Source organism: Sceloporus occidentalis, unplaced genomic scaffold (assembly GCF_023333645.1).
Source record: "Sceloporus occidentalis isolate IW3139 unplaced genomic scaffold, rSceOcc1.0.p SCAF_252, whole genome shotgun sequence".
Lineage (NCBI taxonomy): Eukaryota > Metazoa > Chordata > Lepidosauria > Squamata > Phrynosomatidae > Sceloporus > Sceloporus occidentalis.
This window is the reverse complement of record NW_028317232.1, coordinates 722,662-743,544: the sequence shown is the minus strand read 5'-3', so window position 1 is coordinate 743,544 and position 20,883 is coordinate 722,662. Positions and strand designations below refer to the sequence as shown.

The 20,883-nt window shown below is 41.0% G+C and overlaps 1 protein-coding gene across 1 annotated transcript; it reads right to left on the bottom strand.

Moving 5' to 3' along the window:
* Positions 1-17,803: 17,803 nt before the first annotated feature.
* Positions 17,804-20,233, bottom strand: LOC149276019 (GTPase KRas-like). Its single transcript, XM_089504035.1, has 4 exons — positions 20,120-20,233; positions 19,369-19,547; positions 18,866-19,025; positions 17,804-17,914 (listed from the first exon to the last, which is right to left on the bottom strand). The coding sequence occupies exons 1-4, from the start codon at positions 20,228-20,230 to the stop codon at positions 17,804-17,806; spliced, it is 561 nt and encodes a 186-aa protein (XP_089360161.1). The 5' UTR covers positions 20,231-20,233.
* Between the last annotated feature and the right edge of the window lie 650 nt (positions 20,234-20,883).

Below are 20,883 nucleotides of genomic sequence, written 5' to 3'. Positions count from 1 at the left end.
CTCGTCGTCAGTTCCAAGGCATTCGCATTGGAGTCAGATCCGGCTCCTTTATTTAAGCCTCCATGACACAGGTCATGTTACCAAGTTAGCTTATCCCGTTCTATTTATACATGTGACAGACATGGAAACTCACCAGTTATGGCTATAATTAGTTGTCTGGGCAATATGTAAAAAAGATGATTTAAATTATAATTTTCTATTTTTTTTTAATCAATGATTTAGTTCATTATAATGGGGTAGATAAGTGGAACAGCCTCTCAGTAGAAGTGGTAGAGATTAAAACAGTGAGTGATTCAGGATACGGCTCCTGAATCTAAGACCGGATCGAGGCTTGTCCTGCTATCCATTTACCTGCCTACCCCCCCCCCCCCCCTCGGAATCTGCTTGCGCTTGCTTGTCTTCTCCACATGGTTCCATTATTGATACTCTTTTTACTGTCTTTCTGTGATTTTACCTGCTACAGACATGCAGTGTTTCAAGTGACTGTCGGGAGAACCAATACTGCCATTTGACGTCCGTTACCGGCGAGTGCAAAGAATGTAAACCGAAAGAAAAGGCGAGAAAACTTTTTATATTATTATTTTTTCATGTTTACCATATCTTTGCTAAACCATTATTATTATTGTTATTATTATTTTTAATTTTTAAATGTTTCTTTGTCTTTCCACACTCTTCTCAGTGCATGCTATGAAAGAGATTCCCTTAGGGGTCACGTCACATCGCTAGTCTCCCTGTATTTTATTTTTAACCATTTATTTGACTTGTTTTTACTTTTTTTGAACATTTTTTTAATAATATTTTGGAAGAGACAAAAACCGCATTTCTCTGTCTCCTCCCTCTGATATACCGTATACTGATCACACTGTGATCAGAAAGCAGGGCCCCATAGTCCTGCATTGTTGATCACAATGTCTATGGCCAGCCGACAGGGAGTCATCAGAGATCCCATCGGTCCTGGGTTTCTTCTCTCCTTCTGAATCCTTCAAGCCAAAAGGCAATGTCTGAATGAGCCATTGGATGCACAGAACATTCCCACTTTGACTCTGACACAAACTTAATTTGCTAGGAGTGTACTGAAGATGGGGAGTGTTGCCTTGAAGGAACGTGCATCAAAGGCAGATGTGATGAAGGATCCAACGTCTCTGACAGCTGGACGAGGTGTGACCCAAGCAGAGACCGGTGTCCTCCTGGGTTCTGCTGCTCCAAAACAGAGAGTAAGTATCTATAGACTACACATTCACTCCCCAATCTCCTGCCGTACATTTTGGAAGATAAATTGGGATCTAGTCTGTCAATTCTAGTCTTGTCATAGATAATAATAGTAATGGTGGCTAAATGAACTTGGCTGGACTTCTAACGAGCTTGAAGATGAAAAATTTCAGATCTTGTGGGATTTAGTAACCACTTCTTCGTGACCCAATGATGGGCGGTTAGAATCTGATAAGCAGCGGTGACCACAAACTTTGTTAAGCTTATTTATAGAAGTTGTTAATAAGGCTTTTTTGGACAGTTATACACACTGGAAATGAGCTGCTAAGAACGATTGTAAATCAAACTTGAATTTTACAGGTCTCCTTGAATGATTGACAAGTAGTTTGTGGTAAATGACATGCTGTATCGTCTTTGTTGCCCGTGAGCCGACAATCTCAGTGCGAAGTCTTCATCGTGTCTTTCTTCTGTATAGATGTCCAGTTCCCAGTCTGTATTCCGCTTCCACGTGAAGGAGAACAATGCAGAAGTCAAACAAGTAATCTTTTCGAACTGCTAAACTTGAGTTCAGCCATGGAGCCTGCTGCTGGATATTGTCCTTGTGGTGAAGGCCTGGTGTGTCCCAACAAAGGGTAAGAGTAGCGAGTAGAGTACCGGTCAATGTCCACGTAACAACAATACAATTTGCAGCTTTCTAGTCCGAGAGGGATGGATATTATAATGTGTACATGCTGTTGGATATGGGAATGCACCTAAAGAACTGTTTCAACGATTGTTTGAAGACATTTTAGTGCAAAAAACTGCAATTTCTGATGTTATTACATTTCCTAAGTATCTCCAAGTTGCATCGAAGTGACCATCAAGTCTGGGAAATCTAATCAGATAAGGAAGTCCAACTCAGGGAAGATAAAAATGGTTATTTTCAAGTTACCTAGTTTAACTTTTCTCAAAATATTAACATTTGGTCATTGAGCTAAGTCTGTTATTCTATTTGAAATAGTTTTATCTGATCGTTCATAGTTCAGCTCTTGTGTTATATCGCTTTATTTGTTTTCCTTAGAGTTAACATCATTCCTACCTGTGAGAAGCCCGAGGAAGTCCTAGATTTCACCGCCTATAGAGGAGAATCCCTCTTTGAACCACTGGTTCGTAGAGACGAGGAATTCACTTACTACGATATGGATCTTCTGCCATGGCCTGCTCAAGATGACCAACTTGCCGTTGTAGATCTCTCAAGAGCCACTGAAGAGAGCAAGGTGGAGGCCGAGAAAACCTTTAATTTGCCAAGTGACGACGTGGCAAAGAATTTTGAAGATAGGAGCTTCACGCTGGATAAACATGTTAGTGGATCTTCTGAACCAACTCAGCAGGATTTCCTGGAACTCAAGCAACTTGCCAAGCAAATGGGGCAAGATTTTGGTCCTGGATTTTACTAAACACCATTGTCTTCCACAATTATCGCCGGGTTTCATTTCAAACCGAAGGTTTACGATAAATAGACTTGTAACATTTCTAAAGATATTTTTGCATAATTGTTTAAAAAGTTTAAAAAAATAAGCAGTAAGATGTAACCTTGATATCCTTGTAATATATTGAATGCTATTAATATAACAATTATTTTAAGCTCAGTATATTGCGGAGTTCCAATATTTATGGGGAAAACATGATGCGCATCTTCCTTTTGGCCCATGCTTGAATATGAAAGACAACTAAATTTGAAATCAGTGGAGACAATGGTAATCAAGTAAAGATGATGGAATGGTTCCAATGGCTACCAGCCTTACGGGAATGAAGCCCTACAATAATCATCAGATAGAGAACCCTCAATGTCCAGTTTTTCAGCTGCTGTCAAAGATACCCAAAAATCTTTCCCAGGGTTTTTTTTCCTGGGGTTGATGATTTTTCCTAACTAATCCCCAAATTATTGAATTCTTTTAATCCCCCCCAAAAAGAAAACTTTAAAGTAGAAATATCAGCTGTATATTGTAATGAATAAAACATGTTTTATCTTGTTTCTTGTTTTATCTTGTGTGGCTGTTTTATGTAACTGTTTCCTTCTACCTATAAAAATTAGAAGACTCCCCATTTACGTCATGGACTGGCTTGACAGCGTCGGTTCCTTCGATAGATGGGAAGGAGGGAGCACGGATCGTTAACCGGGAGAAAGGAAAATAGGATTTTTGTGCTGGGAAAAAGTAAAAGACTATAGAAGAAAACCTGATCCTCAATATATACATGCATAAAAACCCGACGTTATCAGGACTGTCCTGATGAATTCAGCTATGGTGATGTTATGTTTAGTGCCACTGGCCTGTCATAAAGGGGAGAGAGACTGCGGTGGGGAAAGGGGAAGGCTCCGCAGAGTTTTTAACAATATTAATATTATATTGATATATACAGCACACATTCAGTTGCATGCCTCACAACATTCTCCTTTTTTGAAGGACAGTCCTGATTTTCAGAGACTGTCCTGGACAGCTGCCCCACTGTCCTACTTTGGCAGGCAGTAGCGATCATGGGCCGGTTGGGGGGATTATCTGATCTACACTGATCAGTATACCTTGTAGGATGCGGATAGGTAGTCCCACCAACGTTGCGGCACACATGCCATTTGTGGAGGGGAAGTGGACGGCAACGTTTCTCCAACGACCCGGAGTTTCCCCCCAGTGACCCTGAGAAGCCGCACTTCACCTGTAGTCTCCGGGCGAAACCTAGACAGTTCCTAGGTATGCTGATTGGCACCAGGGATGTAAAAAATCAATGGGAGTCTGTGCTGTAAGTACTCTACAAAACAAACTTTTGTTGATTTTTTTGTCCAATTTTGGTGTGTTAACCACACTTTTATTAAAAGTAAGTAACACTCCAAAATTGGACAGAAAAATTCAATAACAATATTAATATTTATATATATGATTGCTAACAGCTCACATACTCCTATCATGCTAGTCAGCCAGTACATGCTGAAATCTGGGTATGCCTGGGCATGATAGGATTGTGATTGCTGTTAACAATCATATATATATATATATATTTATTTATTTTTGCCTAATTTTGCTGCGTTACTTTTAATAAGTGTGGGTTTTTTTGTTTTTAAAGGTGGGGGGTCATTTTCGGTTTCGGCCAAGTGAATGCTGAATTTTCAGTTTCGGTCCAGAATTTTCATTTCGGTGCATCCCTACTATATACTAAGCCAGGCACTGAAGTGGTAGGCCTACACCACATCAATGTTTGGCTTAGTATATAGTGATAGGGGTTGTACTGCAGTATTGTGAATGTCTGGCTCAATGTATAGTGGTAGGGATTACACTGCACCACCATCAATGTGTGCCTCAGTATATAGTGATAGGTGTTATGCTTTACCCCGTCAATGTTTGCCTTAGTATATAGTGATAGGTGTTATGCTGTACCACCGTCAATGTTTGCCTCAGTATATAATAAGTTATCTTGTACCACTGTCAATGTCTGCTGCAGTATATAAGTTATGCTGTACCACCGTCAATGTTTGCCTCAGTATATAATAACAGTTTTGCTGTACTACCGTCAGTGCGTGCCTCAGTATATAACGATAACAGTAATGCTGTACCCACGTCAATGTCTGGCACAGTATATAATGATAACAGTTATGCTGTACCCATGTCAATTTCTGCCTCAGTATATAATAACAGTAATGCTGTACCCCCGTCAATATCTGCCTCAGTACATAATAACAGTAATGCTGTACCCCCATCATTGTTTACCTAACAATAGAAGCTATGCAGTTTTAAAGTGTGTGTGGGGGGGGGTGTCACATACAGGATCCGCCCCAGGTGCCAAATACTCTAGGTACGCCCCTGATTATATATATATGCCTGAGTATAAATGAATAAGGTAGTATCCCTATAGCAATTAACACCTAGCAAACAATGTCAATATCTAAATAACGTGGGTGTTTGTCAATGGAAGTGCAATAAAGTTTTCCAGATAAAAAAAACCAAACAAAACATTCTTTCACCTGAGGAAAGGCTTGGGCTGAAAGGTGGAGGCCTCTGGCACGTGAATGAGCCTTAATGGTTCAATGTATATAAATTGGGTAATTTCATTGTAGGAGGGCCGTTCTCCCCAATGGTCTATTGCTGTGCGGGGCCAGAAAGGCTCTAAATTTCATGTACGAAAATACCCGCCATTATTGAGGGGCAGCCTGCATATAGACACAGAGTAGGGGACCTGTGAGGGATTCAGTCACAGGCTTCAGTGTGCAGATTCTCATGACAGGGTCACAAAAACCGGACATAATTGTCACATTTTGTACTGTGATTTTATCATTTCTATGCTGTTAAAAGTGCGTGTATAAAATATTGCTTTGGGGTATTTTATATGGAGTTGCATGAGATGAAACTGGTATACAGTCTGATTTGAGAAGCCACTTGCCCCCCCTGTATACCAGGAGTCCTCATGCACATCCAGAACAGATCAATGGACTTCACACAGAGGGTAAGAAGGCATTTGGCCAGCTTGAGATGTTGCCGGCTGCTCCATACCTACGGTTTTAGGCATAACTGATAGTAGCTTGGAGTTGTATTTTTGTAAATGATTTTCAACCAAATGCTTTCACAATTTTAGAATTTTTTTGTTAAAAATGTTTTCCTTTTTTTTTTTTTCCAATGGCAGCGGATTTCTTTGAAGGTGACGGCCAGATGGATATTGCGATCTCAGGTAGGTATTGAATTGATGCGGTTGAGGGCCATGATGAATACGGACCTTCAGAGGCTATATACGCTACTGTTCAGTCAGTTAGCTGCTTTCATAGAAAACAAGGACATTTTTAGCTGTAACATAATTGCAAAAGGGTTTTCTAATGATCAATTAGCCTTTTAAACTTAAACTTGGATCAGCGAACACAACGTGCCATTGGAACACAGGAGTAATGGGAGTGATAAAGGGCCATTCAAACACAGGAGTGATGGGAGTGATAAAGGGCCATTGGAACACAGGAGTAATGGGAGTGATAAAGGGCCATTGGAATACAGGAGTGATGGGAGTGATAAAGGGCCATTGGAATACAGGAGTGATGGGAGTGATAAAGAGCCTCTATACACATTCCTAAGTGACCCGCAAACCTTTGAATTGAGTGTATATTCCTACAATTAAATATTTTTGCCTACAGTACTGTTCCATTGTGTATGAGGAGCAGTTGTTCAATAAGACTTTTGTTTAATGCTTTTAGATGGTGCCGATGAACCCCTTGTTCATCCTGAAGAGCAAATGCTGGATTTGGTATTTCAAGTGTTTGACTCAGAAGGAAGAGGTAAATAACTGTGGATGGGAAGATGTGTCTACTCTATAAAACTAGGGTGACATCGATGGTATCCTTTAAACAGGAAGACGTATAAAGACGGTATAATGTATAGGGCTGCATTGAAAGCATTCTAAACATTTATACAAGAAAGAGATTATAAAGTGATCTGCATTACATTCGGTTTGTAACGTAGTCTCCCTATCCTTTATTTTATTGCAGGGAAAGTATCTGTCGTCCAGATAATAGAACGGTTAAAAAGTGTAATTGATCCTAGCCGTGATGGAGACAAGCTTCAGTGCCTTTGTGAGATGCTCGATCCACAGGATCAGGGGATCCTAGTAGATTTAGAAACATTCCGCAGAATAATGACGGAGTGGATCGCCAGATGCTGTCAGGACGGGTTTGTATGAGGACTTTGAGAATCCTAATTGCTAAGGTGTTTTCTGGACCTGTAGCCATGCATTGCGCCAGTGGGGCTTTTATATGTTCTTGTGCTCCCTAGCATGAGTACATTAACATAAAATGATCAGGTGATTGTGACCTTAAGGGGCTAATCTATTCTCCGTTAGTATAATTCACGTGGGGTTGTGATTGGTAATGGCTGTGTCAGAGATCTGCTAAACATTATGCTAGCGATCGGAACGTGGTGGGGATCCTGTGACCTACATAAGAGTGTACTTGGGGGGACAATGAGGTTAGTTATCAATTGATCCTTATATAGCCTGGCATGCTGATTTTTGTGGAACTGGCCATACTTACACTACATTAACATCTGTCTTGACCATTAAATAGTCCATCTTGATATTTAGGGAATTCGCAGGAAGAACAAGCAGCGATGATGGATCTGTGAAAGAATTCTCTCAAATGACTCCAGGTAGGTTATCGCTACAGAAAGCTAGGAGGTTTGATGCGAATAATAGTGTTATGATAACTAACGGTATGTAGCTTCATACATGATTTCATGACCTCCCAACCTTGAATGTAGCCGAAAGTTTTGAAACCTAGTATGACCCAGGGTGAGGCCTTGTCATGCCGTTTCCAGGGCCTTCATGAGCTGATGCTATTTCTCTGTTATTCTGAATAGATTTGAAATAGTTTCATTGGGCAAACCAATTATTTGTTTCTATAAACACACAAGGGAACTGAAGGTTTTAACCCTTAAAGAACAACTATTTTCTTGCATGACCCTCTTTCAGGCCCAAATCCCTCTTTCAGACCCAAAAAAGTTGTCATTATTTGGCCATTTTAAATGTTGGGAGGTCTACTCCTTGGAGTCATCCGAACACATCTCCTGTTGCTGGGAGGGTGAGAAATTGAAATGGGACACTCATCTATCATATGATGGCGGGAGTGTCCCTTTAAACTGTATAAATTGTATTTTTTTTTGTAAAATGTTACATTGTTTAATAATAACTAAATAATTTGTACTTTGTGTCCTACAGAGAAGCTGCTTCACAATGATGCCCAGCTGGTAGGATACGGCGGGGACGATAAGACGTGCCTGTAAGTATGGATCCCTATTTGTACCGCCATTTTGTCTTGGCATGTGTGTGACACTTGTTTCTCTGAAGGGGAGAAAATGCTGATCTAATCAGCAAAGTCAGCGAACTTAACTTTGCCAATAAGAATTTGAATGAAGAGAAAGCAAAGCTACAAAGAAGCCTAGAACTGTCAGATGAAATGAACTCCCACCTTACAGACGAGGTATCCACCCTGAAGAACAAGCTGAAGAGGTGCGTCCCAAGCGACACTTAACGCCATTATAAAATACAAATCGGGAGCGTCCAGGAGGGAGGTGGGCTTGGGAAAGGTCATAAAGAATTTGCCACAAAAGGCACAGTTTTGCCCAAGAAATAATTGAGATGTCTCCAAAGATACCCTACTGATTTAGGCAAACAAGCCCCCAAATAAAGGCAGTTTCTGAAGCGCACCAACAATATTGTAGAGTAGTGTTGACGAAAATTGTGGTTTATTTGTTGATATTGCATTAAACACTTTGTCTTTCCTTGGAGTTTGGGGGTCCCTAGCCAATGCCCACCCGTTTATCGGTCCGTGCTGAATAATATTTGTGTTTTTTCTTTTAGTGTCCAGCAGACAGTTCAGCGTGCCCAGGCTGCTAGCAACGAACTTGAAGACGTAAAGATGGTAGTCAGGAATCTGGAGGACAAAGTCGGTGCATTGTGCTTCGAGAAAAAACAGCTGGTTAGTTCCTTAGTTTGTATTTCTTTGGTTTTTAACATACGTGGCCTACAAATGTCATGGGCTACAGTAAGCAAAGCTCAAGGAATTTCAGTAGTTTTTAGTTTTAAAGGAACTTCTTTGTCCAGGGAGCAACTAGAAATCACGGGGCCCTGGTGCAAAAATTGCCCGGGCCCCCCCAACTTCACATACATGCTCACAAACACACACAATTATACATCCCTGGTCACACACACGAGTACAGATGCATGCTCACACACATACAATACACATGCACACACAAGTATACATATATACAAACACATGTAAATACATCCCACCTCCCAAATTCTGTTCTTTAATTTGTTCCCTGGTCCTGGGTTTGGACTTCTTCGGGCTCTGTTATAAAGCTTGCATTATTTCTGTGCATCTAAATATTTATTCCAATAGAAGAGGCCTTTTAACCTTCTTTGTTTTACAGGATAAGGAAAACGCGTCACTCAACAAACAAGTGCAGACTCTCCAGGAAGAGGTAACAAAGCATTTATTGTATGAGATGAATGTCGGATGAGACAAATTATTGCTCTGCGGGCTTCTATACTATCTATACTATCAAATCAACTCATCAATGCTTAAAAAGTTGTTTATCTACTGTATACACTAACAGTTCCTATGTTGCCCATTGAAACTGAATCTTTGGGTGTTGTAAATATATATATATTTGTCTACGGTATTGTAAGAGAAAAGATTACAAGGTTTCCAACCAGAGCTGGGCAAAAGATTCCACTCTGGGAGAAATCTGGTTATCCACATAAATGACACGGTGCGTGTGATGCCTAGGTTCTTCCCAACACATAGCACAATGGCGTATTAGACAACCAATTCCCTCATCTTACTGGTGTTACTGGTGGTGGCAGATATGGACTGAGTCGTTTGTGTTGGGGCAGATGAAAGCAGATCTCTACTGACAGAGGAAAAGAGTTGAATTCATACAGGTTTTGTAATTTAGATCACAGTTAAAAAATACCATCTTAATTGTATGCCTCTATTACGCTATTGCCTCGCTTAAATTGCCAAAACTTGAGTGTTTAGTCAAAGGTGGCATAAAAAATGCGGTAAACTCATAAACTTTAGGACCTCGGAGGTCTCTTCTGAAGACAGAATTCGATCTGACGAAGAGGCACCTAACATCCTAAAAGTGAATGATATCGTATAGCCTTTTCCATGACTCTTGACTAAAGATTTGATTGCCGTTTGGGCCGCTAGATCTTTACCTCTATAAAGCTATAGCCACCTTCCTTATTAAAATGTCAGATGTTTCTTTAGAATGAAAAGTTCATCCACGAGAAGGAACGAGCTAAAGAGGAGATGAATGAGCTCAGGACGGCACATGCGAGGATCATGGTAAACGGGGGACCTTAGCTTCCGCCTGTGACTCGGGGAACGCTCCGGTAATACTCGTTACTCTTAATTACTGCGTTTATGTCCACAGTGCAAGCTTTGTGAATGCGAAAGCCTTCTCTCCGAGAAAGAGGAGCTTCTTGCGCAGGTAAGAGCTGGAACAGGCTGTGGTCCGTTTTACATGTAATTATTTCTAGATTGAATTCCCAAGAGCTGACACTCTAAAAATAAATAACTAAATGATGGCTTTGTAGGGGCTCATAATTTTATGTAATAAGAAATAGTCTTCTTCTGAGAAGATTATAGATCGCGGCAGGCGACAGAAAACAGAAGATAGGAGGCAGCGCAGACAAGAACCCAAAGTACCGGAGCCCCACAACGGGCTTCTTATTAAAAATCATATGGCATCTGAAGAAGATAAATAGAACTTTCAGTCATTTAAGTTCTTTTGATGCGCTTTAGTGATTCAGTCTGTTTCACTGGATCTTTTAACATTGTGTAAAAGGATTCATCAAAAAAACTATATCCTGTAACGTGTACCAAACCTCGTGTTGTGTTATAAACACCCAGCAGATGTCACCGACGTTATTATATGTTTTATTTATATAGCGCCAGCGATTTCTGCGGAGCTTCTTACAGTCCGTACATTCACAGGGTGCGATCCTGCAATTGGGGGGGACTGTTGAAAAGTAGCTAAAAGTATTTTCTTCACATGGGGATAAGGGTAGTACTACAGCATTTTGGGAGAAAAACTAAATTGCAATATATTACCTATAGATCATTTCAATAATAATAATAAATAATAAATGATTTATTTGCAGAAACTGATGCAGTCAGAGGAGCTTCAGCTCATAGTCGAGGAGCACGTGTCTGTGATACAGGTATTGGGGTGTCGATGAAATCAAGGATCATTGTTTCTACAGGTTACAGGTTGTTAATAAGGACCCTCAAGTTTTTTTCCTTGTTTCTTCCCATGACAAACGTGGTTAATAGATCACACTAGAAGACAATATTATGGGGAGAACCAAGCTAAAGGTATTTGGCTTTGTAGGGGCTCGTGGGAAGACGTTGGCCAGTCCGTATCATTGGAATGGGGGTCTGGAAGACAGTGTAGAGCCTCAATTTATTTTCCCATCTAATAAAATCTGTTATGACTGCCCTTAAAGTACATGTCGAACAATGCCTTGGACGAGTATACATTTCTTTATGAAACCAGTCAGTTACTGGCATAGTCTTTACAACAGACCCACACAAACACCTATTATGATGTCATAGCGCAGCAGTAAGTTTAAATTTGATAAGGAAAAAAAATGACTAATATGTTTATTTTATTTATAATAAAATGTATTATTATTTTGCATAAAGTGGAATAATCCATGTTTAAATGCTTAACCTTGCCCTTACATATAATATACACGGCATTTAACCGGATCTTCATTGCTGTGAGGCACTTCTATTTACTTTACTTTAGTAATTAAAACTTTTCCAAGTTATTTTTGCTGTTTATTTGTGCTTTAAAAGGAACTTAAAACTCAGAAGAATGACTTGCAAGAACAGCTAATGCAAGCGAGAGAAGACGAGGCGATGTAAGTCGGTTTTAAGGTAGTTCTGATAGAAGTCAAAGGATAAAACCACTTAAGATTGATCAGGATTATGATTGAGCAGAAACCTGAGAGCCCCTCATTGTTAGGGTACCCAATGCTACCGGGTAACATGGTTTGGAAGACAACCTTAGAGGACACGAGGATTTGTACCACATCAGCCAACACTTATCTCCTTGCAGTGCTCCCTTTTGGGCTCCACCAGTAGTTGATTATCAATAATTTATACGATGTCGTATAGCCTTGCAAAGGAATAAATTGAAGGCGATATCTGCCGGATGATGTGGCCCAGATCTCGGCGTAAAGACGTAAGTAGGGGCAAAAAAAATTAAAATGGAAGAAGCTACAGTATAATTGCTAATTATGCGTTCACTTTAAGTGTATTCATGGGCTGTGGTTTCATTGCTTACTATTTTCTATTTTGCGTATTTGCTATTAAGCCTTGGCCATAGTTTATCCTGTTTTATTTTCCTTCTCTAATAATAGTTATATAATTATGACATTAGGTTCTGCTTTGAGTATATCCTGCCCTCAGTGATTAGTTAGATCTGACCCACATGCATATGTTCCGGTAATCTGCTTTTATGTTCTATTCTCTGCTGAGAGGCGTGTGTGTACTGTGTGTGTGTGTGTGTACTGTGTGTGTACTGTGTGTGTACTATGTGCCCTTAGCTAACAAACTATTTACTACATTTTCCCAGACAACCGGATGACGTTGTGAGCACAGTTACCGGCCCTAATCCAGTACAGTCTGTGTGTGCGGAGATCGCAGAGATGGACACGGTAAGTAAAGAAAACATATTCATTACATGTCATATAAAATAAGGGGTAGCGGCACATCATCTGTTTAAAAACGGGGGGGTTCCGCAGACAAAGCATTGCTTGCACTCTCTGTTAGGGAAATGAACCTCAGCTGATCTCTCATTAAAAATATACACTCGTTAAGTAGATTGACCCACTCCCAAGATGATGTCATCAACAGACTTTTTTGTGTACAAAGGAGTCCAAATGCTAGTTATTAGAAAAAATAATTACATAAAATGAAAAAAATGTACTTAAATCTTAAAAAAAAAAAAAAAAAAAAAAGCCTTTCATGTGTTGGATCCTTTAATATAATTTATTCCAACTAAAATCGAGCACTCACTTCTTACAGGATCCAAGTGAAAAGTGTAATCTGTCGAGTCCTCTGTGTGGAATAACTCTGTGCTCCGGCACCCAAGATACTCCTCATATGCGAGATGTAAACGTGGAAGCCGATGATGCTGGGATCGAGTTGCTGGTGAGTTACGTGCGCCGAGCGCCCGGAATGATGTTGACTCTTTCACGCAAGTCATGTGTGGGAGCTCGCTGGGATTGAAGTTTAAAGGGGAAGCCCCCTGGATAAAGTATATAGGTTCGCCCTGACAAAAATCTGGTTTTATTTTGTTTTCCTCCAATAAGCTTCCTTCATCCCCCAACCTGGAGGCTGCAATTGTTGTCAGTCATGCGATATTTGCTGTGACCTTCTTGGCTCAAACACCACATTGGGCTGATGCTTTATGGCAATGCTAATGAAGCTTGTTCTTCCATAGAGTTTCATTAGTCAGCTGGGTGTTTAAGACTGAGACGTTCTATTTAGCACAAGACAGACAAGGAGCCCTGGTCCTCAGAAATGAGTGGTGCAAGGTCCACCGCAGGGATGAAATTACATTTTGGCTACATAACCACTCCACAAAAATCATATTCTTGCAAAAGTGGATTGAGGACAATGCAAAGGAGAGCAGAATGCTTGGAGAATTGTCTCTAGCCTGCTTATTTGGAAATGGACTTTAACCCCTTAAGGACAATGGGCGGTCCCTAAACCCATTGAAAACAATGGCCAATGGCTAGATTTGGCCAGGGCAATCTCCCTAAATCTCTAAATTTCCAGTTTCACAACATTTACATGTCACGAAAATCAAAGCAAGGCTTATGCCTTTTAACTGTTATAAGCTTTTTTTTGGGAAGAATATGTGTATTCCACATACATTTTATTTGTCGTGCAGCTTGCTCATCTGATGCAGGGAACAGATGTGATAATTAACCTTCTCCAGCAAGTCGTTTCACCTGAGCGTTCATCCCCGCAGGTAGGTGATCCATCTTTAACAATCATTGTGTGGGCTACTTGTCCTTTGGGCTGTGTTAGTACACGGGCATGAGTTCATTTTACGTTATGACTTCGATTCATACGTGGAGATGTAAACCCTCAGGGTTTCCTAAAGGCTGATATAGGGAACATTTTACTGCCACCACCTAGCATCTCAGGTGTCCAAATCTAGACATCTGTGTTGTCGGTGTGAAAAGAGGTGGGAATGGCTGATCGTGGGCAAACCTGCTTTAGAATTGGCTGTGGTCAGAGCGTGGCCACCTGCCCTCCTTACACGAAGAGCCACTTCGTCAGTCAGGGTAGATCTGAGGATCTCCCCAACTAACCAGTTACCCCCACTGCCCGCAGAGGCGAGACATTGAGGCAACTACCCAGGACAGTACCCAAAAATCCAGACTGTCCTGCGAAGGTTTGTTCCTCCATGATCGGGGCGGACGTCACTGTTGCAAAGATGCGAACTTCTACCTGTCCTCATTAAGTAACACGACAGCAATTCATGCTTCCTGCGTAGGGGGACCTAGCTTTCTTTTCTTAAATTAAGAAGCAAGTCATAAAGGCTCCACTTGGATGGACAATGTGTCTTATTCATAATAGAAATGTTTTACAAAAAAAAAAATAATAAAACTTTTAAATTGTTGGAAGCCAAAGCATCTAAAAAAAAAAAAAAAGGCAAAAAATCACTTTAAAAAAAAAAAGGGATATAATTCCAGATCTGTTTGGGTAGCCCTTAAGGCCTGGAGATTGAGAACAATTCGGTGGGTATTGCCGATGTGTAACTTTGACGAAATGTTTTCATGTTCTTTTCTCACCCGGGATACTCCATCTTGTTGCAGTCAGAAGAACAAATCTTGCGACAAAGAGTCGGTAGTTTGTGTCAGCTGAAGAACGCATGGAAACAGCTCTCGGCCATGTTTAACGGCGCGCTGCAGCTTTATACGGAGAAGGAGCAATCCTTATACCCAAGGTCAGGGTATGGTCATTCTTAAACATTATGCATTTCAAACAAAATTACAGGTTGTCTGCCAAGATGTGTTATTTATTAATAATTCATTCATAATTATTTCTATATGAACCCAAGGACTATTTAAGCTTTTTTTGGAACAATCCATGAGATTATTTGTCGTTTTTCAGCGTGCATCGTTTAAGGCAAATGTTCTCCGTCCCAGCAACTAAAGTCTTATCAACTTTACCCCAAAAAATAAAATATAATCCCTTTTCAGGATCGATGGCGATGCTCCTGATTTGTCATTTATTATCCCGCTGGATAATAAAATCGTTCCTCTCGGCCGAGGCCTTCTCCGTTCCACCACTGCTAATAATATAGCTGAAGGACATATAGCTTGGTGAGTGAAAACTCTTTTATGTGATAAACATTATAATGAACATTTAGTTTACATTCCTTTTAATGCTGCTTATTATTAGCATTTTCTTAATTCTTTGACACCGAATATATGAAGGTTAATTGTATTTCTTTGGAACAAGGTGTTTGGGGGGGGGGGATGGATGGCATGTATGCTTTAAACAAAAACATAAGGTTAGAAGAAATTTTGCTTATTAAGTGAACAAGGAAAATAACTGCTGAAACACGTCTGCCGTGGGTTAAAGTTCTAATAAACTTCTATGTGTGTCTTATATATCACTGGCCATTTTATTAGGTACACCTGTTCCATTGCTCGTTAACACAAATAGCTAATCAGCCAATCACATGGCAGCAACCCAATGCATTTAGGCATGTGGACGTGGTCAAGAAAACTTTCTGAAGTTCAAAATGAGCATCAGAATGGGGAAGAAAGGGGATTTAAGTGACTTTGAACTCGGCATGGTGGTTGTTGGTGCCAGACGGGCTGGCCTGAGTAATTCAGAAACTGCTGATCTGCTGGGATTTTCACCCAAACCATCTCTAGGATTTACAGAGAACGGTCAGAAAAAGAGAAAGCGAGCGGCAGCTGTGTGGACAAAATGCCTTGTTGATGTCAGAGGAGAACAGGCAGACTGGTTCGAGATGAGAGAAAGACAACAGTAACTCAAATAACCGCTCGTTACAACCAAGGTATGCAGAATACCTTCTCTGAACGCACAGCATATCAAACCTAGAAGCAGATGGCCTACAGCAGCAGAAGACCCCACCGGGTGCCGCTCCTGTCAGCCAAGAACTGGAAGAACGATGCCTGGTTTGGTGAGTCTCGATGCCGGGTCAGACTTTGGTGTAAACAACATGAAAGCATGGATCCATCCTGCCTTGTATCATTGGTTCAGACTGGTGGTGGTGTAATGGTGTGGGATGGTGATGCCAGCAGGATAATGCACCATGTCGCAAAGCTCACATCATCTCAAACTGGTTTCTTAAACATGACAATGAGTTCACTGAACTCCAACGACCTCCACGATCACCAGATCTCAATCCAATAGAGCATCTTTGGGATGCGGTGGAACGGGAGATAGTAAATGTGCGCTTTACTCAGCCACTGCAAGAGAAACTTACCCACCCGTGCTTGTAGCGATGGTCTGATGTGGTATGGACACAGGTGAGTTAAAGGGCTTCTTTAATCTTGTAGAGGAGCGATTATGCAGTTTTGCTTAATCGCTTCTTCAAGAGTTTAAAGAAATGTGTAACGGCCGTTAAACTGTACTTACTGTCCAATAAAGGAAAAGATGCTGACATACGATAGGAAACATTTTCCCTTCCTCTGCTGTGTTTAGGTTTAAAAAGGTTCAAGGATGCTCCGTGGGTCAATGTTGTACCCACGTCGGACGGAACCTATCCATCCCAAAGCTTCTGGTTCTCCTCCTCCTGAGTACTTTATTCTTTTATCCAACGAATCCAAGTGAGAACATCTGGACAGCCGCAAGCAGACTCCTAGCACCACATCTCTGCATGCAACATCTGCAGCCTCCACCTTTTTAAAGGTAATATAGTACTTAATTGCAATTTACTTACCTCGCAGTAGAGAAACAATACTAAATAAACCAATTGCTGATGCACAGGCAACAAATACAGAGTGAATGCACTCCTTGTATCTCTAATGGGCTATTTCTTAAGGCTAAATATGATTTTGCGGGAATTCAACCATCATTCTTCTACAGGAGTGGCCCCCAACGCAGCTCTCAAAGTACAACAACGGTCTAAAAGTTTTATGAATCCCCCCCTTCTGGCGTAGAATGTGGCCACTGCCCAATTCTGCCCCTGGCAGAATATGAATATATATATAATCTCTTACAATGTAACATATCTGTCTTACAGCGACTTCACTGATGACTCTGATGGCTGAATGGATACTGAATCCTCCCCACAGGCAGTTGTTTAGTTTTTATTCGCAAGTCTTATATGTTGTAAGCGTTTTATGAAAGGCCGCAGTTTGGCTACGGATGTTTTTAGCGCAATAGTTCGGCTACTTTTTAAAATATTATTATGGTTAATAGTAAACATAACTTGCTACGGGTTTTTGGAAAGCTCAAAAAAAAAGTTTTGACGTTTTACGTAAAGTTACACAATAAAGACGTTTCCCTTATACACCCCAAAAAAAACACAAGAAAGATTTTTAACCTTTGTTTATTACTAGCATGTTTTTCATTTTCAGACAATATTCACGACGATGTTTCCTCAACACACCCTTTAAACAATCCCTACAATATCCTTTCTAAGAGAACTTTAAAAAAATACTGATGAGCGCTTTAATTGGTAGATTCTGAATATTAAAAGGGGATGGCGGATCGGCCGCAGGGAGCCTCTTCCAGACGGAAAGAGAAAGGGGGTTAAGACAAAAATAATTGTGGGTATTGCTTCTTTTGGATAAACTACATTCGGACCTCTTTCCGGTGCAAAACGTCTTGAACAGGGATGGTTTTCTAAACGGCCGATTACGTCACAGTCTGGGTTTTATGGATTTTCATGGCATTAATTTTCATCGCACTGCATAAAAAGTGTCCACACATCTTGCCTGCTTGCAGCTCATACGGCAGCCCAGTTGGCAGCGAGGCTTATTCATTAAGCACACCTTACGGCTGGCACTCGATCTAAAGAATCACGCACTTCCTCTTGGAGGACTTTTTCTTTTTCCCGTTGCTGATCTTCTCTTTATGTTTGCGGATCTCACGGACCAGGGTGTAGAAAGCATCTTCGACTCCCTGCGTTCACGGAGGAGAGTAAACGATATGCGGTTAGATGCGACAGAACACACCTATCACACAACAGAACGCAGAAGCCCTTTCCTCACACTTTGCATCTCACCAAACATTATACATTGTGTGTATTCAAAAGTTTGGGGTCCAGTAAAATAACATGACATTGATCAGAAATCCAGCACAGACGGGGTTAATGTTGTCAATGACAAGTTGTAACGACTGATTTTTAATGGAATCTCTTAGGTGTACAGAGTCCATTTATCACTCCTGTGCTCCAATGGCCCTTTATCACTCCCATCACTCCTGTGCTCCAATGGCCCTTTATCACTCCCATCACTCCTGTGTTCCAATGGCCCTTTATCACTCCCATCACTCCTGTAAGCCAATGGCACGTTGTGTTCGCCGATACAAGTTTAAGTTTTAAAGGCTGATTGATGGTTAGAAACCCTTTTGCAATTATGTTACAGCCAGAAATTTCCTCATTTCCTATGAAAACAGCTGAGTGACCCCAAACACAAATATTAAAATAGCTCAGCAGAGAAATCAGATTCAGGTTAACAATTTTCTTAACACCTCGGTTTATAATGAATTAATTGGCCCAGAGATGACTCTCTGCTCGAAGATGTAACATTAAATATGAATTATAAAAATTCTACACAGTACAAAGCAAAAGATAGTCAATGGATTAAGAGCATTAAACATTATACATCGCAACAACAAAATCACGTGCAATAAAAACTTTGTGATTCAAAAAAACAAACAAAACAATGAATCGTCTTAGGGTGGGATGTATGTTATCGGCAGTGTCGGACTCGTGAAGGTCGGACAGGCTCTACTGCGTGGAGCTCTGGTTGCGGTCTCAGTATTTCAGAAACAGGCACGCTCTCTTTCCAGACCGACACTGCAGAATAATTTATAGAGCGCTAATCGTGTGCGTGCAAAGGGAACACTCACCTGTCTAGTTTTGGCAGATGTCTCTATGAAGGGGATTCCATAGCTCTTCGCCAGCTCCTGGGCCTGTTTTGTATCCACTGTTCTTGAAGGAAGGTCACATTTGTTTCCAACTAATACCATCGGGACATCATCAGAATCTTTTACTCTGTTTATTTGCTCCCTGGAATAATACAATTAAAACAACACAAATTGATCCATTAAAAAAAAAAAAAAAAGGTACTAAAAATGCCCAGTAACCTTATTCCCCCCCCCCCCCCGTCTCATCTTGGCTTCAGGACACATGTGACTTTCTTAATGTTTAAATCCCCCGCTGTATCAGCCTCTGCTATTTCTTTAGATCCAGCTGAGATGAGGTTATAAAATGTATTGTTTTCTCACTTTTAGATACATACTTGCATAGTTTCATCGTCTGTAAATACTATTGTGACACCCAACCATCTGATAATTAGATGCCAGGCAGAGGTGTGGCAGGACAAGAAGTGAAATCAGAGTCCGTCTCTAACCTGTAATGGTGAACGTCCTCAAAGGACTTTGTGTTATTGATAGCAAAGACACACAGAAAGCCTTCTCCAGTCCGCATATACTGATCCCTCATGGCGCTGTACTCTTCTTGACCTGCAGTGTCCAAGATGTCCAGCAGACATGTCTCTCCATCAATCACGACCTGCTTCCGGTACGAGTCCTGGGGAAAAAAGCAAAAAAGTCAAGTGACCCCTAGGTGACCAAGATAGCCGTGATACCAGTAAGGCACCCACACATACTGGTGACCAGTCAGAGAGCTCTATTCACTCTATTGGGGAAAACACCTAGTTTATGCGATCTCCTGTATCAGCAGAACGTGGAAGGTTAACATCAAACACACTTGGAATAGTTTCAGATATTTGTAACCGGAAAATGGGACAGCTTTACTTAAATAGCCAATCGATAACAAGTCTACGAACAGGTGACATGACATTTGTATCCAAACTTCTCAAAACATGGTGTTTTAAAGCAGATGTGACTTTTCCGCTAAACTGACCAACGTCACCGAGTTTAGAGAGCAAAATAAGTTAAACGTATAATAAAAGACATCTGGTACGGGGATAGGAATCCCAACAACTATCTCCAAAACATAAAACACAAGCTGTAGGCAGTTTTAATGAATAAACTAGAAGCTATGATGTCACCAGTTTCCTTGTAAAAGCTTGACATCATAGCTTCCGGTATATATTTATGTGCCATCGGCGGGGATGACCAGCGAGCGTCCTGCCTCACCTCGATTGTGGGGTCATATTCATCCACAAAGTGGTTTTGGATAAGTTGAATAGTTAGTGCGCTCTTCCCAACGCCTCCAGCACCGACCACTACGAGTTTGTACTCAGTCATTTCACCTGCACGGATTCCGTCACCTGAAGAAAAGAAGAGAATTTAGTGACTCCAGAGACCTCGCTCGACCTGAGAATAACATTGTTACTGATAAAGCCACAGGGGCAAATTGTAAGAGGTTACTGGTGACCATGTGGATGATAATACTGCACACAGTAAACACATGCCAAGACCATGGTGGCCATCCACACCAGGACGACAGCTATGTCTTGAAACAAACAATAAAGCGGTTAGGCTACCATGAGGCTTGACACGGTTAAGTAAACTCACTCAACGGGTTTTTTTTTTTTAAAACAGGCACTCCCAAGAGATACTGGAAGATGCATTCACCTCTAGAGAGAATGTGTCACATGCAACTGGGTAAACTGGAAATAAAAAACAGTTACTGGTTACAATAATACAAGACTCCATCATCAACTTCCAGCATTAAACAGGTGGACCTGTCAATCCCACAAGCAGGACGGCCACCGACTGGATTGGTTTGGCTTTCAACCAGCTTGAGAGTCTCGGTCATGAACTGACCAGCAACCCCGCTGTCTTCAAGTTATCTAATACAGCTGCCTGCCATGAATATGTGAAGGCACATATCTGTGATGGGGTATTAATGAAAAGAACATGCCCCAGGGGTCCTTAGTGTGGATGGTGGGAGTTGC

Excerpts from the sequence above, each read along its gene's own strand:
- LOC149276019 (XM_089504035.1), bottom strand. The coding sequence starts at position 20,230 with ATGACTGAGTACAAACTCGTAGTGGTCGGTGCTGGAGGCGTTGGGAAG. Across the intron at positions 19,548-20,119 it reads AATATGACCCCACAATCGAG|GACTCGTACCGGAAGCAGGT; the intron begins GTGAGGCAGGAC and ends TTTTTTCCCCAG. Across the intron at positions 17,915-18,865 it reads CATCTGCCAAAACTAGACAG|GGAGTCGAAGATGCTTTCTA; the intron begins GTGAGTGTTCCC and ends CCGTGAACGCAG.